This window comes from Muscardinus avellanarius (assembly GCF_963383645.1).
Source record: "Muscardinus avellanarius genome assembly, chromosome: 4".
Lineage (NCBI taxonomy): Eukaryota > Metazoa > Chordata > Mammalia > Rodentia > Gliridae > Muscardinus > Muscardinus avellanarius.
The window spans coordinates 137,831,796-137,854,719 of record NC_137789.1 but is presented as its reverse complement, the minus strand read 5'-3'; the positions used below and the strand labels follow the sequence as shown (position 1 = coordinate 137,854,719).

The following is a 22,924-nucleotide window of genomic DNA, read 5'->3' as shown; positions in this document are numbered from 1 at the left end:
GTATAGCTTAGAAGTAGAATGCCCTTGAGCCCAATCCCTAGTACTGCAAAAGAAAAAAAAGTCCACTTCCTTACTTCCAGGAAGATAGCGATGGAGAAAAATGGTGTTTACTAGTCCCACTAACAATAGATCTCTATTACCACAAAATCAGCGCCTCTCATAGCCAAAAACAGCATCAGCAGAGAAATAAAAACTGTAAATACAAGGGACTGAGAAAAAGAGGGCTGGAAGAAAAACCAGACACCAGAAAGAAACCAGCCTGCAATGCCGTGGCCAGAGCCGCTGGGCAGAGCCGCGCTGGTGCCATCTTCCCTCACAGCACCAGGCTCCAGAGAGGAGGGGGACTCAGAACTGAGCACAAAACCAGAGAGTGATACTCCGGCCTCACAGCTGAGGATGCAGCAGCAGTGCCATACTGCCAGTGGCAGTGGCGAGTTCACGAGATGGCTCCAGATCAGAAACCCACCAGGCTCCAGAGAGAAGGGGTGGACAGTGAGCTGAGGTGAGCAGCTGAGGAAACAGCCGGGTGTAACTCAGCAGTTTTTTTGGCACAAGGAGCATCTAAAGCTCCAAGGGGCCGGGCTCAGCACACCCTTCAAGGACTCAGAGTGGAGCTCAAAACAGAGAAGAAACACGCCAGCCTAATGGCTGAGGGTGTGACAGCGGCGCCATATTGCCAGTGGCGGCAGCAGAAGTTCACTGAGTCCATTATAGCTCCATCAGGGCACTCAACAACTGTGAGTCAAATTGCAGCCACTAGAGGAGAAATCCCAGTACTGCACCCCCAGGGACTTGCGCAGAGAGTCTCCCTGGGTTGGAGATTTTTGCAGTCTGACCCAGTGGGGGAGTGGTGGTGGCAGAGATATCACACTATAGTCGCAGCCCCCTGGGGTAGATTGTTCAGCCTGACACCTCCATAGTCTAAAGCAGCCTTGACTGACTCCCTGGATATGAGACTTTGTGATACAACCCAGTAAAGGAGTAGTGGTGACTGAGATACCACAGACTTGAGATCCAGAGTACCTTAAGTGAAGTTGTAGTGACCCAGGGAAGAACCCAGAGAAGGTACAAACTTCCAAAATCATGAGAAAGAGGAATAACAATGGATCAATGAATGCCCACAACCCTACAACATCAGAACCTGATAACACAGAAATTCAGAGATCACTAGAAGATCAAATCAGGAAAATAACTGTAGAAAAAATAGAGGACCTTCAAAAAGAATTGAGAGAGAGTCTAAAAGAGATAAAGGATGCAATCATTGAAGTAAAGGCTTCAATTCAATTCAAAGTATAAACAAGCAATTAAACCACATGGAAAATAGAATCTCACTCCTAGAAGATGGTCACTCCAAAAATGAACGCATAGTTTCTAATTTAGAAAAAAAAAAAAACCTACAGTAGGAATTTGACATTGAAGAAATATGGGCCCATTTTAAGAGCGCTAGCCTAAGAATAATTGGAATAGAGGGGGGAAAAGAAGGTGAAACCAAAGGGATCAATAATCTCTTCAAAGAAGTAATAGCAGAAAATTTTCCAAACATAGAGCAAGAGGCTGATACACAGGTCCAAGAAACTTATAGAACTCCCTTTAGACAGGATCAGAGAAAAAGTTCCCTACACCACATAATTGTCAAAATGACTAATGTGGAAGCCAAGGAGAGAATCTTAAAGGCAACAAAAACAAAAGGCCAAGTGACATTCAGAGGCAAACCAATTAGAATCACTCCAGACTTCCCAAAACAAGTCATGAAAGCCAGAAGGGCATGGAGTAACATATTCCAAACTCTGAAAGAAAACAACTTCCAGCCAAAATTTTCCTACCCAGCAAAACTATCTATCAAATTAGATGGGGAAATAAGAAGCTCTCATGACAAACAGAAACTGAAGGAATTTATGTCTTCAAAACCAGCGCTAGAGTAAATACTCAAGGAGATTAACTGCAAAGAAGAAATAGGTAATACATGCCAGAACCAAAGAAACAAGATTCTCCATCAGGCAGACTACTAAGCAAAGAAGAATAAACAGTATCTCAAACAAATAAAATCTTAACATGTTAGGAATTAAAAATTATCTCTCTATAATCACACTGAATGTAAATGGCCTCAACTCCACAATAAAAAGTCATAGAGTGGCAAAATGGATTTAAAACCAGAATCCATCCATCTGCTGCTTACAAGAAACACACCTTACAAGTAAATATAGGAACAAACTCAAGGTAAAGGGCTGGAGTAATCCATGCTAATGGAACTCGAAGACAAGCAGGAGTAGCAACTATGATATCAGACAAGTTAGACTTCAAACCGAAACTTATTAGAAGAGACAAAGGTCATTTTTTACTGGTAAAAGGAATAATCCAGCAAGAGGAAATAATAATCAATATATCTATGCCGCAAACATAGGTGCAGCTACTTTCATAAATCAAACTCTTTGTGACATGAAGTCACACATAAATCCCAATACAATAATACTGGGAAACTACAACACACTTCTCACAACACTAGACTGATCTTCCAAACAAAGGGTCAGTAAAGATGCCTCAGAACTAAAGAACACCATTAACCAAATAGACCTGTTGGACACATATAGAATATTTCACCCAACTACAGCAGAGTTTACATTTTTCTCAGCTGCTCATGGAACCTACTCCAAAATAGATCACATCCTGGGACACAAAATGAGCACTAGCAAATTTTAAAAATGTTATATACTTTCCTGTGTCATTTCAGACCATAATGGAATGAAACTAGAAATTAACTATAAGAAGACTCAAAGAAACAACATAAACATATGGAGACTGAACACCACACTTCTGAGTGAAAAATGGGTCATAGAAGATGTAAGAGGTGAAATCAAGAAATTTCTAGAAACAATTGAAAATAAAGATACAACATGTCAAAACCTCTGGGAACTTTGAAGGCAGTATTAAGAGGAAAATTTATAGCACTGAGTGCTCAGATAAGAAAAACAGAAAATCTTCAAATAAATAACCTAATGACACACCTTAAAGCCCTTGAAAAGCAGGACCAATTGAACTCTAAAGCCAGTAGAAGACAGGAAATTATTCAAATCAGAGCAAAAATTAATGAAATAGAGAATAAAAAAAATACAGAAAATCAACAAAACCAAAAGCTGGTTTCTTGAAAAAATTAACAAGATAGATAAACCACTAGCCAACCTAACTAAAAAAAAAAATGAGAGAATCAACCTAAATTATGCAGATAAGAAATGAAAAAGGAGAAATTACTACTGACAGTGTAGAAATCCAGAGGATTATCAGAAACTACTTTAAAAAACTGTACTCCAACAAAATGGAAAATCTGGAGGAAATCAACAACTTCCTAGATAAATACAACCTTCCTAAACTGAGTCAAGAAGATTTATAACACTTAAACCAACCAATAACAATCAAAGAGATTGAAACAGCAACAAAGAGCTTACAGTCAAAGGAAAGCCCAGGACCAGATGGTTTCCCAAGTGAATTCTATAAAACCTTTATAGAAGAGCTAACCCCAATACTCCTCAATCTATTTCGTGAAATAGAAAAAACCGGGACTCTCCCAAATACATTCTATGAAGCCAACATAACACTAATACCCAAACCGAATAAAGACAGTTCAAGGAAGGAAAACTACAGGCCTATATCTCTGATGAACTTGGATGTAAAACTATTAAACAAAAATACTAGTAACACGCATTCAAAACCACATCAAGTAAACCATACACCATGACAAGGTAGGGTTCATCCCAGGGATGCAAGGCTGGTATAACATATGAAAATCAATCCATGTAATCCACCATATAAACAAAATCAAAGACAAAAGTCACATGATCATTTCAATGGCTGCTGAAATAGCATTTGATAAAATTCAACATCCATTTATGATAAAAACACTGCAGAGAATTGGAATTGAAGGAACATATCTCAACATTATTAAGGCAATCTACAATAAGCCCACTGCCAACATCATATTAAATGGGAAAAAACTTCAAGAATTCCCCCTAAAAACAGGAATGAGACAAGGATGTCCATTATTACCACTTCTCTTCAATATAGTACTAGAGCAATAAAGCAAGAAAAGGAAATCAGAGGAGTACACATAGGAAAAGAAGAACTCAAGCTTTCACTATTTGCAGATGACATGATACTATATTTAGAAAACCCAACAAACTCAACCAAAAGGCTTATAGAACTGATCAACAAATTCAGCAAAGTATCTGGATACAAAATCAATCTTACAAAATCAGAAGCCTTCCTGTACACCAACCATAAATCCACTGAAAAAGAAATTCAGAAAACACTTCCACTCAGAATGTTCCACAAAAAAATAAAATACTTAGGAATAAGCTTAACCAAGGAGGTAAAAGATCTCTACAAAGAAAATTATAAAACACTGAAAAAAGAAATCAAAGAAGATCTTAGAAGATGGAAGGATCTTCCATGTTCATGGATTGGCAGAATAAATATCATTAAAATGGTCATCCTCCCAAAAGTGATCTACAGATTTAACACAATGCCCATTAAATGACCAAGATCATTCCTCACAGACATAGAAAAATCAGTCCTTAAATTTATCTGGAATAACAAAAGGCCCAGAATAGCCAAGGTAGTTCTCAGCATCAAAAACCATGCAGGAGGAATCACAATACCTGACTTTAAACTATACTACAAAGCCATTGTAATAAAAACAGCATGGTACTGGCAAAAAAAAAAAAAAAAACAGAAACATAGACCAATGAAGCAGTATAGAAGACCCAGAAACAAGTCCACACACTTTCAGCCAATTGATTTTTTACAAAGGGGCCAAAAATATACACTGGAAAAAAGACAGCCTGTTCAACAAATGGTGTTGGCAAAACTGGTTAACCATCTGCAGAAAATTGGAAATTAATCCCACTTTCTCACCCTGTACAAAAGTCAATTCAAGATGGATCAAAGACTTGAAAATTAAACCAGAGACCTTGAAGCTCCTTGAAGAGGGCATAGGTCCAACACTGCAACACATAGGCACAGATAAACACTTTCTCAACAAGACCCCAAAGGCACAACAAATTAAAAGGCGAATCAATACGTGGGGCTGCACGAAACTGAAGAGTTTCTGTTAAGCAAAAGAAACTGTGAAGAACCTCAATCGAGAGCCAAAAGAATGGGAGAAGATTTTTGCCACCTACACCACCGATAAAGGACTAATATCTAGAATATACAGAGAACTCAAGAAACTCAACATTAAGAAAACAAAGCATCCAAGAAGAAAATGGGCAAATGAACTAAATAGACACTTCACAAAAGAAGAAATTCAAATGGCCAATAAATGCATGAAAAAATGCTCAACATCACTGGCAATCAGAGGGATGCAAATCAAAACTATCCAACTAGAATGACAGTCATTCAAAACACAAACAACAACAGATGCTGGTGAGGATGTGGAGAAGTGGGAACTCTAAAACATTGCTGGTAGTATTGCAAATTAGTGCAACCACTTTGGAAAACAGTATGGAGAATCCTCAGAAGAATGGGAACAAATCTACCATTTGATCCAGCAGTACCACTTCTGGTTATTTACCCAAAAGATAGGAAACCAAACTACCAAACTAATGCACATGTATCTATGTTCATAGCTGCATAATTCACCATAGCCAAACTATGGAACCAGCCAAGATGTCCATCAACAGATGAATGGATTACAAAACTGGGGTATGTACACAATGGAATTTTACTCAGCCATTAAAAAAACTCAGTTACATCATTTTCAGGGAAATGGATGGAACTGGAGGACATTATGCTAAGTGAGATTAGTCAGTCACACAAAGTAAGAAACCAGATGCTTTCCCTAATATGTAAGAATTAGGGAGAAATGGGTCATAGGGGGAACTCCAGATGAAAAAGGAAATCCTATAGAGGAGCAAATAAGGCAACCTAAAGGAGGAGAAAGGAGGTGAGAAGAGGAAAATCTCTGAAACACACAATGTGCTTAAACATATTGAAGTCAACCACTAAGCCAAGCATGGGGAGGAGGGATGGGGAGGGAATGGGGTGGGAATTGGGTAGGAGTTAAATCAGTGATGTGTACATGTATGTACACACAAGTTTTTTACCCCAATATGATATATGAATACAATGCACAAATAAAAAAAAAGTCTACTTCCTCTAAACAGAGACCTTGACTCTGTTTCTACACTAATCACCATCTCAAACTCTTAGAACAATACCTACACTGTAGTTTGGTATATTTGCAGAAATAATAAATGTTCTTTGAAATCACAACTTGGTGGGTGTGAACTACTCCAGACTCTTCAGTATTACTTCAAGAGTGCAGTTCTCTCTGAAGGGCCTGGCTCCATGGGCCTCCTCTTGTTTCTCCCTCAAGAAACCCCCATGCCCTGACTCCATGGAGAAAGCTGGTGAAATCTGATTTTAAATCAAAGCAGCAAGAGCAGTGTTCTGGGAAGTGCAGCCATTAGCAAACAGCAGTTACTGGTCTCCAGAAATTCAGGCCACATCCCTGGCTGTTGGTGTGCATCCAGGCCACATGATTGTTTTCCCATTAGGGTGTAGATGGGATTAGTGGTGAAAGAGGTCAGTGAATACAATGAAAATTACACTGAGTGAAAGTGAGACATGAGCTAGATCTTAATAGAAATAGGCAGGGGATCAACAGCAAAACTGCAAGCAGTGTTGGTGTTTTTTGTACAATACACTGATCGGTGAGACAGTAGAAAGAAGCAGGGTTATAAACAGCTTTAAAATGACTATGGGAAAAGGAGGAGGGTGAACGAAAGATGGAGAGATTAGAAAGCAAGCTAAATTTTGAAAGATCACTTTAAAGAAATTGTCATAATGCCAAAAAACTTTAACTCTTTTCTTAAAACTAAGTTCTTCAATGGGTTGGAAGCTTTAAAGTCCAGAGCAATGAATCAGAGAAACATAGTCTATAGACCCAAAAAGCTGCACCATGCATTGAGTGATGAGGAAGAAGCTCCAAGATAGAACAATGGCTGTTCAGGGTGGGATTATTAAAAGAAAAAAAGATATAGAATGCATGTGTATGTTCAAAGGTAGCTGGGGATTTAACCCAGGGCTACTCTGCCTCCAATCTATACCCCCAATCCTTTTAATTAATTATTAATTTATTTTGTTTTGAAATAGGGTTCCCCTAGGCTGCTGAGAATATCAATAAGTTGCTGAGGCTAGCCATGAACATGTGATACTCCTGTCTCAGCCTCCCCAGTATAGGGATTATAGGTGTGGACCACCATGCCCTCTAAGAGATGGACATCTTAAGAGGGGAACAGGAAAGGGACACTTAGCTTTTCCACGCTGTTATAATGGCATTGTATTTAGCTTCTCTTTGTGTCAAATTCTGAACCAAGAAATAAAAATAATCAGAAAAAAATCAGCACCTGCTCTTAAACAGTTTGTGGTCCAGTCCAATAGCTTCACTCACCATACATCCATCAAGCATCAATTACTCACAAGCACAGTCATGTTCAGTGCTGCACAGGATGGTGACAGGACACAGATGCAAACCTCCCGAATCTTACAGCCCAAAAAAGACCTCACCCTAACTGTAGAGATGACCAAAGTACAAAACATTTGGAAAACAGTGGAAGAAGCCAGGCATGGCAGCGTGTACTGACACAGCAGGATCTCAGGTTTGCGGCTAGCCTCAGCAACTCAGTAAGGCCCGCTGAAACTTAGTGAGACCCTGTTTTAAAATAAAGAATAAAAATAGGGTTAGAGGTATATCATGGAGGTAGAATTCCCCTGGATTCAAGCCCCAGTACCAAAAAACAAACAGAGAAAGAAACAGTGGAAGAATGACTGTTGCTGCACATCAACGGTGCCTTATTGGTAATAATACCAATTCACCATGACCTGGCACTTCAAGTGTGCAGAGAACTTCCAAGTGTGCAGAGAACTTCTTTCATGTTTGTAACTGTATGTGAAAGGATAAGGCTCTACTCTTTGTAATACTGCAAAACTAAAAATAATATCAAATGCTTGTTGGTAGGAGAGCAGATACATAAATTTTGTTTATTCACTTCATGAGATTCAGCATTAAAAGTGCCTGGACCAAGCTGGGCATGGTGGTGCATGTCTGTAATCGCGATACTTAGGAGGCCAAGATAGGAGGATCACAGGTTTTCAGCCTAACTCAGCAATTTAGTGAGGCCCTCTGCAACTTAATGAGGCCCTGTTTTAAATTAAAAAAAAAAAAAAATAGAGCTAGGGGTATAGCTCAGAGGAAAAATCCCCCTAGGGTTAATTCCAAGTAGGGCACTCGCACGTGCAAGCATGCACATGTGTACACACACATACATACACACACATGGTGCCTGGACCAGATGGATATGTTAATGAAGCATTTATGAAAATAATATCAATAATATAAGTTATATACTTACAGAGAAAGCAACATTGCATATATTTGTATGGATAAATAAGTACTAAAAGAATCAATACTTCCTCTAGAAGGGTCTCCAGAAAGTGTAAAGGCAATGGGTTCAAAATAGATAATGATAAAATAGATAATAATAGCATTTTTATTCAGACATCCCGTACATTTTATTTTATAATAGGAACTCCAAGTGATAGCCTGTTAACGTTTATTAATTTCAAGTAGTACTTATCATGTGTGATTATTATATTATGCTTTGTACTTTTCTGCATTTTTAAAATGCCAAAGAAACTGTAGGAAAACAAATAGGCTATGAAATTGTGGTTGTATAATCTAAATTGAGGAATTGTAAATTCAAAATCTTGCCAGAGGTGGAGGGGCACCTTCGATGAACATGGAGTTAAATGGAGCAGCTGGACTGGACATGTGAACCTCAGGTGAAAGGTGGAGTAGCAAATAACATGCTCTGTCCAAAGTGGGCTGCCACATAGCTCAGGTTAATTGTTGGACCATAGGGATTTGGGCTATATAAAATCAGATGTTTCTGACTTTGTAATCTTGCCCATGAGATAAACTGCATCAGATTAAATATACCTATGAGTCATCCTATGCAGCTCATGAAAGGAATTCAAGACAAGGAAATAATAGGGGATGATATCGGAGGACTTCCTGGAAGAAGTGAGACTTGGGTGTGTGGTTTGGATAAGAAATGTACCATCTATGAGAATAGTGATAAACCTAGAGGACATTATGTCAAGAGAAAAGAGTCAATCACAAAATGAAAAATGTTTTATGATTGCATGTATATCACATATCTGAAACAGCCAAACTCATAAAACAAAGGGTAGAATGGTAGTTTACAGGGGTTGAGAGAATAAAAGGGGAGTTGCACAATGGGTACAGAATTTCAGTTGTCCAAGATGAATACCTTCTAGAGATCAACAGAGTACAGCATACACAGCACAGTGCTTACAGTTAGCAACAAGATATTGTGCACTTTAAGATATGGAGAGAAGACAACTGTATTTTATAATATGTGAAAATTGTATAGAATTCAAACTTGTGTCCATAAGTGAAATTTTCCCGAGTGTACATGGCGTCTGTGTCTTTCCACACTAGATTCTGATGGCTGAGTAGTTGCAATAGAAACCCTGTAGCCAGCAAAGCCTAAACTCTTTACTGTGTGTTCCTCCCTTCACAGAATGTTTACTAATTCCTGCCCTAGCTGCCTAAAGTTCTTCCCTGCAGGTGGCCAACTTCTTAATCCTAGTCCTTGAAGTCTACAGACATCTCTAAGGCTTCTCTGTAAAGGTTATTTTACTTCATCCGGAAATCCAGGGCTGACATGGAGGTTAAGCAAAGCAGCTGGATCACATGGATAAGTGGCCACCTGTGTGTGTCTTTAGCCCCCTACTGCATCCCAGAATCAACAGGAAGCCCCTCTGCAGACATGTGCTTTAGTTCCAGTTCCTTGGCACAAATGAAAGGGGATCTGAATAGATGGCAAGCCTGGTGACAAGCTGAAAGTCACATATTAAGCAACCTACCCAGGAACCAATGACTTAGAAGTTTCACTGGATTTGCTGATTACTCAAATGACTTACTTTGGGCAAAGTAAAATCAAGCTCTTGCAGCAAACAACAGAAAATTGAAAAACAGATCAATGAAAGGAGCTCTGGTTCATTTCCAATGATTTTATCGAAGGCAGTTACTACAAGTTAAACAATGCAGTTAAGCTTAGGCTGGGCCTCTGTGTCCTGCTAAGGCTGTCTATAAAATGTATATTCCCCACTAAGCATGTGGTCACAGTATCTTAAGTGGAAAGAACTCTTTCACTTTTTTTGTTTAAACTTCTGCAGCCTTGGGGTTTGCATAATTTTGTAGGCAAAATGTTATCTCAGCTCTTCACTTTGACTGTTGGTTCTGCTGGAAGAACAATGGATGAGAGATTTATGCCAATTAGAATTGGATTTAGAAAGACAGTGAGGCAGTGGTGGCCCTAGCCAATTTGCTGAAGGCTTCCCTAGTTCTCCTGCCTCTCACTCTCTTCTCTAGAGGCCAAACACATTCCCACCACCCCATATTTTCTCACACCATCTGGAATGACCTCTCTTTCTCTTTTCTTAGAACCACGAGGCTCATTATACCCATTCTGTCTTTAGTTACTTCTTTGACATCCAATGGCAATTATAACTTTCCCTATATCTTTTCGCCTAAATACTTCATAATTCTTTCATGTCTTTATCATGTTTTTTTTTCTTTTTTTAAATATTCTTTTCTTGATGCATTGCAATTTTATATCATAAAAGGTATACAGTGATAGGAACATACATGTATACAACACTTGGTATATTTCATTCCGGATCCCAACTCTTCCCTTTCTTTACCATATTATTTCACTGAGATTGGTGTCGATAATTGCTTATATGTTCTTAGCATTATTTGAACTGTTGCCTTCATTACGTCCCCATCATCTCTCCTCCTTCCTAAACCCCCTCTATCACTCCACTCCCCCTCTATCTCCTCCTTTATCTGAGGTCCCTTTTCTTACCCAATTTTTCTCTAGCTTCCACATATGAAAAAACATAAAATTATTTGCTTTCTGAGACTTGCAAATCTCACTTAGCATAATTTTCTCCACTTCCATCCATTCTCCTGCAAATAACATAATTTTTTTATTCTTTATGGCTGAGTCAAATTTCATTGTGTGTATATATGACAATTTTTTCATCCATTCATCTTTTGATAGACACCTAGGCTGGTTCCATAATTAGAGCATTGTGAATATAATATTTTTTTTCAAACAGATTGGGTTGAAACTTAGGGACAGGTCTCCTCTGACTGGTAATGGCCAGTGCAGCGGGTACTCACTCATCAGTATTTAGTGAATACCTAACACCCTGCCCCTATTTCCCCACAGACGCTAATGGTTCTTTACTGAATATACCTCAGGGAATTCTAGTGCCTTTCTTAAAGTTTAGTTTATGCTCCTTGTTTCTGTTTTGTCTCTTTCTTAACATGTGGGGTGAACACTTAATTTATCTAAGACTCAGCATCCTCCTCTACCCAGTGGTGATAATCCTATTTACCTTGCAGGATAGTTGAGAGATTTCAATTAAATCAAGTTTGAGAAAGTGCTTAATGGGATACCAAGCACAAAGGTGATGAATAGACACCAGCCAGCTGCAGAGGCTTTGCTGGATTCCTACAAATCAGGCCAAATTCTCTTTAGGGATTTTTTTTTCTACTGCTCACACCTAGAAGCATATGTTTTCTTCAAGGAAAGCTGTACTTCCTCCTGATTTTTTTTTCTAGGAAGCTGCCTGTTTCTCCCTGGCTTCTGTAAAAGATCAGCTAAATCACAGCCAATTGATTCAAACATTTCATATTAGGAAAGAATTTCAAATGTAGCTTTGAGAATGCAGGAAAGTGGTTTTCTATCTGATTCTCCATCTGAGCCAAGAAAAGAAAAGAGCTCTACTTAAAGGGCTATTTTGGAGGCAAACAACCTTTCAAGATACTGTGGACCAAAGGGACCCAAATGCTCTAGTAACCACAGGCATCTCATCCACCGAAGAGCCACTGCCTGAGACCACAATAGGCCCTGCGGTCTGTCAATCATCCAGCACTATCCTCAGACTTAAGTAATAAGAATGGTCACATTTCATTGCGAATTAGGCTAGACTAGCTGGTTCCTGTCAAGGTTTCCAGGGAGACATTGAAATAATAACATTTGAAAAGACAGTAGAAAAAAGAGCAATAAAAGCAAGCAAACCTTAGACCTCCAAGCCAGGGACTGTCTCTCCTGTGCTTATTCCTCTGCAGAGCTGCAGTGTGGAGCTGGACAGATTCTTGTGGAAGCAGAAGGAAATCAGAAATCCCTCCCAGAAGGAACCTCATCCTCTAGCTGCCCTTCTGTGCCCACATACTGTTCTGTCTCCACGCTTTCTAATACCCACATGCACAGCTCTGCACAGAGACAGTATCTGCTCCAATTTCTACCTGACCCCCAACCCCTGAAATTTGCAACCACCAGACTCTGATCTTAGAATCCCTAGGAAACTAGAATTAATTCCTAAACTACTGGAGCCACAGACCATGGCAGATGCAGCAATTATAACACAGGTGAGATTCTTAGAATTCACTGGATTATATACTCACTCATTTAATAATTCATTCATCCAATACATACATACTATAAAATTCTGTCTGTTAGCACAAGCCTGGTTAATATGTAGCACTCAACAGGCAAGATAGGAAAAGACCTTCCCTCATGGGAACTTAAAGCCATACATGTGTAGGTGTGGGCATGTATATGGGTACATATCTGTCGTTGGTGAGTGTTGGTGGAGGGAAAAGATATTGAACAGCTAATGCTATTTTTGTTAACTTCTATTACTTAAAGTATTGAAGAGAAGAAAACATAGGTCCAAAATATTATATAGCATGGAAATTTACCCTGATCCGGGGGTCTAAAGGAAAATGAGCTGAAAGAATTGATAGGTACAATGAGACCTGAAAGATTTCTCAGAAGTTAGGTTGTCAGGCTTAGTGTTCATTAACAGATAAATGAATACATTATATCATAATAATATATATTACATACTATATATATGATTTATTTAGTAAGAAAATCATAGTGATGCCATTTGTGGGAAAAGGTATGAAACTGGGGAATATTATGTTAAATGAAATAAACCAGACTCCAAAAGTCAAGGTTTGTCGGCATGGTGGCATACACCTATAATCCCAGTACTTGGGAGGCTGAGACAGGAAAATTGCATGTTATAAAAATATAGAGAGATCTTCAGTAACTTAGTGAGACCCTGTTTCAAAATAAAATATATGAAAGGTATCTCAGAGGAATAAAGCCCCTGGGTTTAATTCCCAGCATCAACATAAATAAAAAAATAATAAAGAAAGAAAGTTAGAAATTCAAAGGTCATACAGCTTTCCTTATATGTGGAAGAAAAAAACAAGAAAGAAGGGGATGAATTTCTATGAACCAGAAGGGAAACCAGTAAAGTAGAAGATGGTGACCAAGGAGACAGAGAAGGGAAAGGAAAAAAAGGTGCTGGGAATGAATTTACTCAAATTATATACATGCATGTGCAAATTTGCAGCAATGAATTTCACTATCATGTATACCCAAGATGGATCAATAAAAAAGGAGAAAATAAATAAAAAGAAGTTCAGTTGTCCAAAAAAGAGGAAATGCTCATTCCAGACAAGACCAGCACAGTTCCTCACAAGACTGAGTGGATTGGACTCTGTCCTCCAGGTGATGCCGATGCCACACCCTCCGTGGGTTTTGAGAAGAGAAGTGATCTGATCACATTTTCAATTAAAAATATCACTCCAGATACAGGTCAAATTCTTTAACATGAAATTCTTTAACATGATCAAAAGCCCTTCACAGGCTCACCTATGAACATCCATTCAAGCTCTTTTTTGTTTCTTCCTTTTGTATTCTTCTTTATCCTAAAACCATAACTTCCTTCCTTCCTTCCTTCCTTCCTTCCTTCCTTCCTTCCTTCACTCATTCATTTAACAAATAATTGCTGATTCCCTACTCTGTGTCAACCCTGGCTTTTAAGTTCAGAATTTAAGTTAGTGAATAAAACTATTAAAAATATCTGCTTTTTTGAAAGCTGCATTTAGTCTACTAATTGTTGGTTTTCTGCTGGTGAACTGCTCTTGAAGTTTCCAGCGAAACTCAACTCTCACCTGTGTGTGTGCGTGCTCACAGGTGTGCACGTACATGTGTGTGTTTATGTGTTTCTCTCCTTCTGCTCATCTCTTGGCTACAGAACCAGGGTTCTTTGATGGACTAGTATATCTCTACACAGTGCTCTCTCACACACTTGTCCAGAAAAATATTTAAAGGGAAAGAAGTATTTTCACATTTTTAATGCTCTCTAATATCTAACAGGATCTGACACAAGTTAGAAGCTCATGAAATACATTTTTTTAATGAATGAACTATTAAGTATATACATTTTCTAGATCAAGGTGACAAGACAATTTAATTGGACTTTACTGTGACCCTCTTCTCTCTGGCCTAAGCTAAGCCAAAGAGAAAATCAAGGTTAACAGTGAATTTGCAGAATTCAAATGACATACTTCATTAATGAGTTCTTAGTTCAATGGCAAGGAATCCTCATCCCCAAATGGACTCCCTGTTCTCAGAGTTCCTAGGAAATACACTCTCTGAAGGATGAAACACTAGTCCGCCCTAACAGGATAATTGAGCTTAAAATCTTTTGATATCTAGAATGGAGTAATGGTCTCGTGTAACCTTCCAGGGCTCATTCTTCTGGCTGACTGGAAAGGCTCCACAAAACCTGTATTGTTTGCACACAAGAGAAACTCTGATGTAATTAAAACAGGTCACCTAAACTGTTTATATTTGTTTTGATGAATACTTCCAAGCTTTATCTTAATTTTATGAAAAAATCAAATGTCTTCTCCTTCAGACCACTTATATAAAATTATTGTGTTCTATTCTTTAGAGTATTTCAGAAAGCAAAACATAAGAGGAAAAGAAACTCAGCCAAGCTCATGTGAGTGCTTGTGGGGAGACATGGGGAACACAAGAGCCATCTCATCTCCTCAGGTGGCGTGGCCTAAAGTCTGTCTCCCTCAGACCCGTGTGGCCAGCTAAATTTCATATGAAACTGAGAAAAAATAAAGTATTACCACGTAAGATAAGATGAAAATAGGTATTTAAACTGTGGCCTTAAACTTTAGAGGGAATATTGGGCCATGCAGAGATTGGTGCATGTGTAGAATTGTTCAAAATAATGACCAATAGGCCTCATTCAAGAGAAGGTAGGATTAACTGGGCTGTGAAATGAGCAAAAACCAAAATAGGAGGACTCAAGTAAGTCACTTTGGTAAACAGGGAATAAGTGACTTTGGAACCATTGCCCCCAATTCTAAGTCAATGTCACATTTTGGTGGGATAAGCAACTGTATCCAGTTTGAACCTCTTGAATTGATCTGGCCTGCTTGACTATGTACTTCTGCTTCATAGAATTTAGAACTCAATACTTCAACTCTTTAGTGGCTATATCAGAGGAAGTCCTAGAAATTTTACCTCTTTAAGTCTAGCGAGTAGGTGAAAGGATGGGAAATAATTTGGAAAATTCAGAGATCTTCATGAAAAATATGGGTATTCCTGGCACTCCATTCTCTTCCTGGAATTCATGAGAGTGTGTGTGTGTGTGTGTGTGTGTGTGTGTGTGTGTGTGTGTTACTAGAGATTGAATCCAGTGGCTTTCTACCTTTGAGCTAAACCTCCAGTTATTTTTCTACCATTTTGAAACATGGCCTCACTAAGTTGCTAAGGCTGGCTGTGAACCTGTGATTCTCCTGTCTCAGCCTCCCCACTACTGGAATTATAAGTATGTTCCACCATGCCTGGCCATAAGAAAATGTTCAGTCTCTTTGTAGAATATTCTGAGTTTCATGGCAGAAGCACTTGTTTATCATATTTATTTAATGTAATAGCTTGAAAATCCTCAAGGGCAGGGTTTTTTTCTAATCTGTTAATCTGGAATAGTAGGTACCACCTCTAATTTTTCTGTAGTATAGCTTTACAAAAATACAACTAGGACTCTAGACTCTCTAGGAGTTTATTGTTCAGTTTATCTATAGTGTGTGTGTGTGTGTGTGTGTGTGTGTGTGTGTGTGTGTGTGTGAATAAGTACAAATGTGTCTATGCATACACCCCACTTACAAATATGTACATTTATATAATATATATATATACCAAGTAATTTGTATTATTTTTTTTTTTTTGGTGGTACTGGGGTTCCTGGAAGCCCTTCTACCTCCGGGCTACACTCCCAGACCTATTTTTACATTTTTTTTTATTTGGAAACAGGGTCTCCTAAGCCAGCACGCGCGGCCGGCTTCGAACCTGTGCGATCCTCCTGTCTCTGCCTCCCAAGCGCGGGGATTACAAGCGTGTGCCACCACGCCCGGCGTAATTTGTATTTTAGAAATAAAATTTATATTATAATACTGTCTTTGAACATCTAGGAATTTACTAATGATATATAAGGTTAGTATATAGTTACCACATGATGAATCTTTAGGCTGTGTCTTAGGAATATCCTATATCTTAAATACTATCTACAGTTTGTAAAGTCAAACCTACCTATAATGGTGTTAACTCTACATTGATACAAATATTTGAGAGCTTAATAATAGAACCTGCTTTTATTATCATAATAACTCTAATTAGAAATTTAGATTGTGAGATAATTCTGTTTGTGGTTTATTTTAAGAAAATGAAAGAAATTGCTAGACAAAACTCAAATCACAGCACTATTTCCTAAGCAACAAATTCTGGAGGAAAGCCTTATTCACATTTTGTAGCAGATGTGCCCAGAAAAGTCCATCATAATGCAAATGCACATATACAGACATCTGACGAACCACTGGCTAGATGCAGCAGCTTTTAATAGGGTTTGGTATTTGAATTTCAATTTCTGCCCAGAGCACTGGGGTCTAGCTTAGTGCCTAATACAGAGTAGAAGCCCCTATATGATTGTCAAATCTTTCCAAGGTTAGTTCGTCACCCTTGGAGATGGGGGGAAGATTTCACTAGCAGTTAGAAATTGCAGAGGGAATTAATAGAATTTAAAATCATTCTTTACAGCCCTTGTTCCAAGTGACTTTTAAGATGTAGAGTTCTCCAAGTTTTCTATTACGAACCTTTTTTCAATAGCAAGGACACAGGAAACCTGTAGCCTCTTTCCTAAGGACCTACACAAATGTTTTAGGCATCAGACCCTTCCTTACAGGGCTTCTATTGATTCTGCTAACGCTTTCTTTTTAGAATTTCAACATTTTAATGTGTTTGTGCAAGTGTGCATGTGTGTATATGTATACACACATGTGAGAGACAAAGAATCCGAAAATTTCTCTTGAGGCACTTCCTGATTTCTGTATGTTGGATTTTCTACTCCCTGTGTCTCTGCTTCTTTGCCGCATACTAGACTGTGTTGGAAGGAGATGCCATGCCTAATAACTTAACCTTGTGTTTTCTTAGGTTTTGGATAAATGAGTCTCTGTTCTCCTATTTAAAATTCCATTAGAAAATCTTAACTGTTCATTTATGAGCCTAGCCACTCTAATCCTTTCAGTACCTTTTTGAATTGCTGTATGAAAACATAAATATCTCCACTTTATAGATGAGAAAATTGTCCAAGAGATGAAGATGCCTGGAGGACCAGGTCTCTGGCCTCTCTTCTACCACAGTGAGAAAAGTACTCACGTCATGATCTGGGTCTCCACTCCTGCCTCCACCAGAGCCCCATCCACAAAAAGAGGATGTGACGTGAAAGCATACTTGTCCCAGGAATGACCCTCGTCGAAGCTCACCCTGGGATGGAGACAAACATAAAGACAGCTGAAAATAAAACAACACTGCTCAGCAGACATTTTTCAGGTTATTAACTTTTCCTCTGTATCTGGCACTCTGGCCCTTGGGATTATCAATAGGTATTAATCTTCAACATCTTCCCATATTATTATGAGATTTGATCAAACTCGCATTTCCCAGCCCAGGCAGAGCTGTAGAAATATTTCAACACATTAGAATTGAAAAAAAAAAAAAAAAAAAAACAAGGAGGGCTTAGTGGATGGAGTGTCACATTTCAAGTACTCAGAATGGAATCTGAGGTTCAATTTACAGCACAATCAATTCAGCCCTTGGAGTTTCTGACACAGATAAATTGAGTAGTGCGTGGTGTACCCTATGGGAAGGGGGTTGCGTGTCTTTCAGATCAAACTTTAAAAGAAGCAATTTCCTACTTTTCTTAAATGAAGGTCGGGATCATTCCCCTTCCTCAATGCCACTTGAGGGGGATTTTAGGGATGATTATTGGGTGTCTGAGATGTTCTGAGCGGTACTTTTCTATCTTTCCTCCATTGGTAAGAGGAAGGTCTGGCCCCTTGCAGATGCAGGACCTGCATCTCTTTTAAAAAATGTGCAACTCTGAACACTTGCTTCTTTCCCCTTTTTGATAGTATCCTATACTTCTCTGGACCTTGTTTTAACTAGAAGACATATCCCAAAGACATTCTGCCCTAAGCTTTACAGGCAGCCCCTCTTCCCCAGTACAACTCTGGTTTCTTCATCTTCTCTGTCCCTTCTTGCTCTGTATGATTCAGAATTCTTCTCCAACTTCACAATTTAGGGTTTAGGATTCTTCCTATATAAACGTGCCACAAACAGACCTGCTCCTATTATAGCATAAGCAATGAAGTCCTACCTGATCTTGAATCTCACAATTCTGGATTATTCTTAGAGCTCAGAAAGTGTATATATCTTGTTTATTAAATGACCCTTCATGCCACATATGTATCCACATTACATTGCTTCTGCCTTTATATTATACACATGTAATTTTAGAAAAATATCTGATTACCACTTAACTTCCAGCTTCTTAAGGTCAAAGACCATACCATTCATTTTTATATTTTGAATGTTAAGCATTTAGTTTGTACTATATAAATGCTAAATTAATGGCTAAAAAGGAGTGAGGGATGATGAAGGTCCCTCTTAATTCATTTGATCACTTTTCAACTATGATGTACACTAGAATCCACAACCTGGATACGGGAGTCTATTTCCCCCCATTAATAGCCAACTTGGCCAGTCTTGTTCTCTATGCACTTATTCATTCTCTCTCTCTCTCTCTTTCTCTCTCTCTCTCTCTCTCTTTCCTTCCCTCCCTCTTTCTTTTTTTCTCAGTTTGCTCTTTGACTTATCCTCTCTTTCCCAATAAATATAAACAATAATAAAGTTAGCCTCTTTATTCAGTTAAAGTGTCCAGTCTCCCAGAAAACAATTTTTGCATTTATGGTATATCTGGATCCATGTCCATTAATAAAAAGCAGGTATTTTGTCATAAGTCAGTATGAGTTTCTCAGTTAAATGTACATATCAGTATCTGACTTGATTTTTTTAAGGACTTGGTCATTTCAGACTTTTGAAAAAAAAATAAACTGATGGTTCAATAATCATTTAAGCTATACAGAGAAAACTGGAAAAAATTGAACTTTTTTTTTTTTGGTGGTACTGGGGGTAGAATCCAGGAGCTTTTCTACCTTCAGGCTATACTCCCAGACCTATTTTATATTTTTTATTTGGAAACGGGGCCTCACTAAGTTGCTGAGAGCCTCACTCAGTAGCTGAGGCTGGCTTCGAATCTGTGTGATCCTCCTGTCTCAGCCTCCTAAGCGCAGGGATTACAAGTGTGTGCCACCATGCCTGGAAAAACTGAACTTTTTTTTTAATAGAAAGATATTTCTCATTTTAATTGGAATGGACTTTACATTTCTTGCTCTGTATCTTATTGGTTCCTAAAAATAATCATATCTTTTTCAGGGTATACTATGACCAATAGCTACTGAACTCTTAAAAAGTCCAGGGAGAAAGAAAGTATTAGCTAATGGACTCTCTTTTGTATCCAAATTCATTTGTTTTGGTGACTTCGGATAAATGGGTTATTGTCTTGATAGAAGCTAAAGTAGGTCCAAAGCCTTTCTCCTTCTCTCAGAATTTCCTAACCAGTAAAGTTCATTTATTAGCATGAGCAGAGAAGACAACAATGAATCCCATCAGTATCCTAGGGGAGTTCTTTCTCCCACTTTCATTAGTGGAGGCATAGTTTGGCATCTTTACTTTATAAAATGAAGGGCAGAGACTACACAGAAATGAAGACCCTTCATAGTCACCCAATACCAAGAAAAGAGGCTCCAAGCCAAGGTGAATCCCACATGGAGAGGGAAAACTATAGAAGACCAAGAGCCTACTGTCTGAAATGAGTCTATAGAGAAGGAACAAAGTCATGGGCCAGAGGGAAGAATGGGATCTGCAGATGCATAAGGAAAAGATGAGAAATGCCAAATCCCAGGAAGGAAAGGTATTTTATATGACTGAGGTTCAAGGATGACATAAATAAGCACACATAAGTGGACAGGTCTCCAGAGCCAGAAAGATAAATTAATATTATTAATTAATATATATAATATATTATAATTAATTATTGTTAATGGACTATCTGCTAGCCCAGGATTTTTCCAGGGAGGTGTCTTCTTGAGATTAGTAACTTCTAACATTTTACTGTCTCAGGTTGAGGCAATTATTAAGAACAGAATAAAGCCAGGCGTGGTGGCGCACCCCAGTAATCCCAGCATTCGGGAGGCTGAGACCGGAGGATCGCGGTTCGCGGACAGCCTCAGCTACTTAGTGAGGCCTCTGCAACTCAGTGAGACCCGGTTTCAAAATAAAGAATAGGAAATAGGGCAGGGGGTGTAGCTCGGAGGTCGAATGCCCCTGGGTTCTATCCCTAGACCCACACACACACAAAAAAAGAAGAATAAAGCTCCCTAAAAAAAACTCTAAAACATATACTATAAATCTTAATCTCTTGGTTATCATAAATTTGGATCCAGTTGGTCTTCCACTTAGGCAAGCTATTCTTTTTGAATACTAGGATGTTATAAATGTTTTTAGGTAACTAAATTGAATGGTATCCCCAATGGACCCATGTTCTCCTCAGGTCAATAGCCTATTAATGGCCAAGAAAAGGGAATTGGTAATTCCTTATAGGTAAGATTGAAATCAATAGAATTATCAATTCTCTGAGAGACAGGAGTGATTTATCTCTAAGTAGTGGTAATATAGGACTATAGAATCGAAATAAAATAAATTTTGTCTAATATTTATATGTCTACTGTGTGCCTAAACTGGCAGTAGAGTCAGTTCTAGGAAATCTGTAGTGAACAAAATAAGCCTCCCTGGTTGCAATAAAATTTATATTCTAGTTAGAAGAGACAAATAATATGTAAATTAATTGATAAAAAATAAGAGTTAAAATCATGAAGAGAATGAAAATAAAGTAACTTTCAATTATGTAATAATAATTTAGGAAAAGCCTTTCCAAAGAGGTAGACTTTAAACTGAGATGGGAATGATGATAAGAAACTCCCTATGCAAAGATGTAGGAAAGGGCTATTATAGAGGAAAGCTCTAATGTAAACTAAAGCTACTCCACGGGAAGAACAGAAATACGGTCAGTGGCTATATCTTGGTTAAAAAGGAATTAGTAGAAAGAAACAGAATTAGAAACTAAGGCAGAAGCCAGATCAGAGAGGACTTTGTTTCAACTCTAAGAGACCAAGGTAAAAATGAGGCTTGGATAAAGGTTTAGTAGTGAAGAGAAAAAGAGAAAGATTTGGAATACTTTGAGACCTGAAGTCAGTAGATTTGGTGGTAGAAAGCATCTTGGTTGAATAAGTAATTAGAAAGAAATAATGGAAAATATTGGTTGAGGGGGCTGAAACAAAGAGAGAAGGAAATGGGAAGTGCAGAGGAGGCAGAGCTTTTTCTGTATCTATTTGCCTGTTTTGTTCCATGCCAATGTTTAGATTCCTTTTGGGTCTCCGCATTGTGACACTGTCAAAGAGACCTTTGTATGGATGAATCTGGACTGCTGACTATTAATCAGAATACACAATTGTAAATCAATTACAAGGTAGGGCCAACTTAAAGCAGAATGTCTAATAGAAATACAAAGCTCTACAGAGGAAGAATGGAGAAGATTAGCTAATTAAATATTAAGTTTGAGCCAGAAAGGAGCTGGTGCCTTTGTCACTGTCAATCACAAGTTAAGTATTTTCTGACAGTGGCACTGTTGTGAGAGCTAATCCAGGCATGGGGAGTCTAGAATGTACTCAAAGATGACATGCACAGGAAAAGAAAAGTAGTCTTCAAAGTACTCTAAATACTATGTTTCATTTCAGTTATTAAAAACAAATCTTGAAGCAGGGTGTGGTGGCGCACGCTTGTAATCCCTGCTCTTGGTAGGCGGAGACAGGACAATTGCGCAGTTCGAAGCCAGCCTCGCTGGCTTAAGAGACCCTGTTTCCAAATAAAAATATAAAAAATAGGTGTCTGAGAGTGTAACCCAGAGGTAGGAGGGTTTTCAGGAACCCCAGTACCACCAAAAAAAAAAAAAAAAAAAATCTTGAAACTCAGGGAACTTAAGGTATAAAACAAATTGCCCCAAAAGCAGGTTATATAAATTTTAGATTAGTTAGAAAAAAAATCATCTAGAAATTGAATGAATTGTCAGAGCCTTTTAAAATTGTGTTTAGTAAGGGGGTTTCCAAATATTCAAAATGTCATCTTATTTGTCTATTATCAAAATGGGGTAATGAGCCGGGCGTGGTGGCGCACGCTTGTAATCCTAGCATTCAGGAGGCTGAGACCAGAGGATTGTGGTTTGTGGGCAGCCTCAACTACTTAGTGAGGCCCTCCGCAACTTAGACCCTGTTTCAAAATAAAGAATAAACTATAGGGCACGGGGTATAGCTGAGAGGTCAAATGCCTCTGGGCTCCATCCCAAGACCCGCAAAAAAAGGGGGCTAATGATGATGAATGAAAATAAAATGCAGTTAGATACATGGAAGTACCTATTTTAAATATAGGTAAGATTATGGGAA

At 38.4% G+C, this 22,924-nt stretch overlaps 1 protein-coding gene across 1 annotated transcript in view; it reads right to left on the bottom strand.

The window, feature by feature from the left end:
* Window positions 1–22,924, bottom strand: part of SORCS3 (sortilin related VPS10 domain containing receptor 3) — a gene marked incomplete at both ends in the record, with an annotated part of 623,015 nt that overhangs the window by 67,961 nt on the left and 532,130 nt on the right. The window contains one exon of the mRNA XM_080694612.1: window positions 17,685–17,792. Coding sequence (XP_080550738.1) covers window positions 17,685–17,792 — 108 coding nt within the window. The remainder of the gene's footprint in view (window positions 1–17,684; window positions 17,793–22,924) is intronic.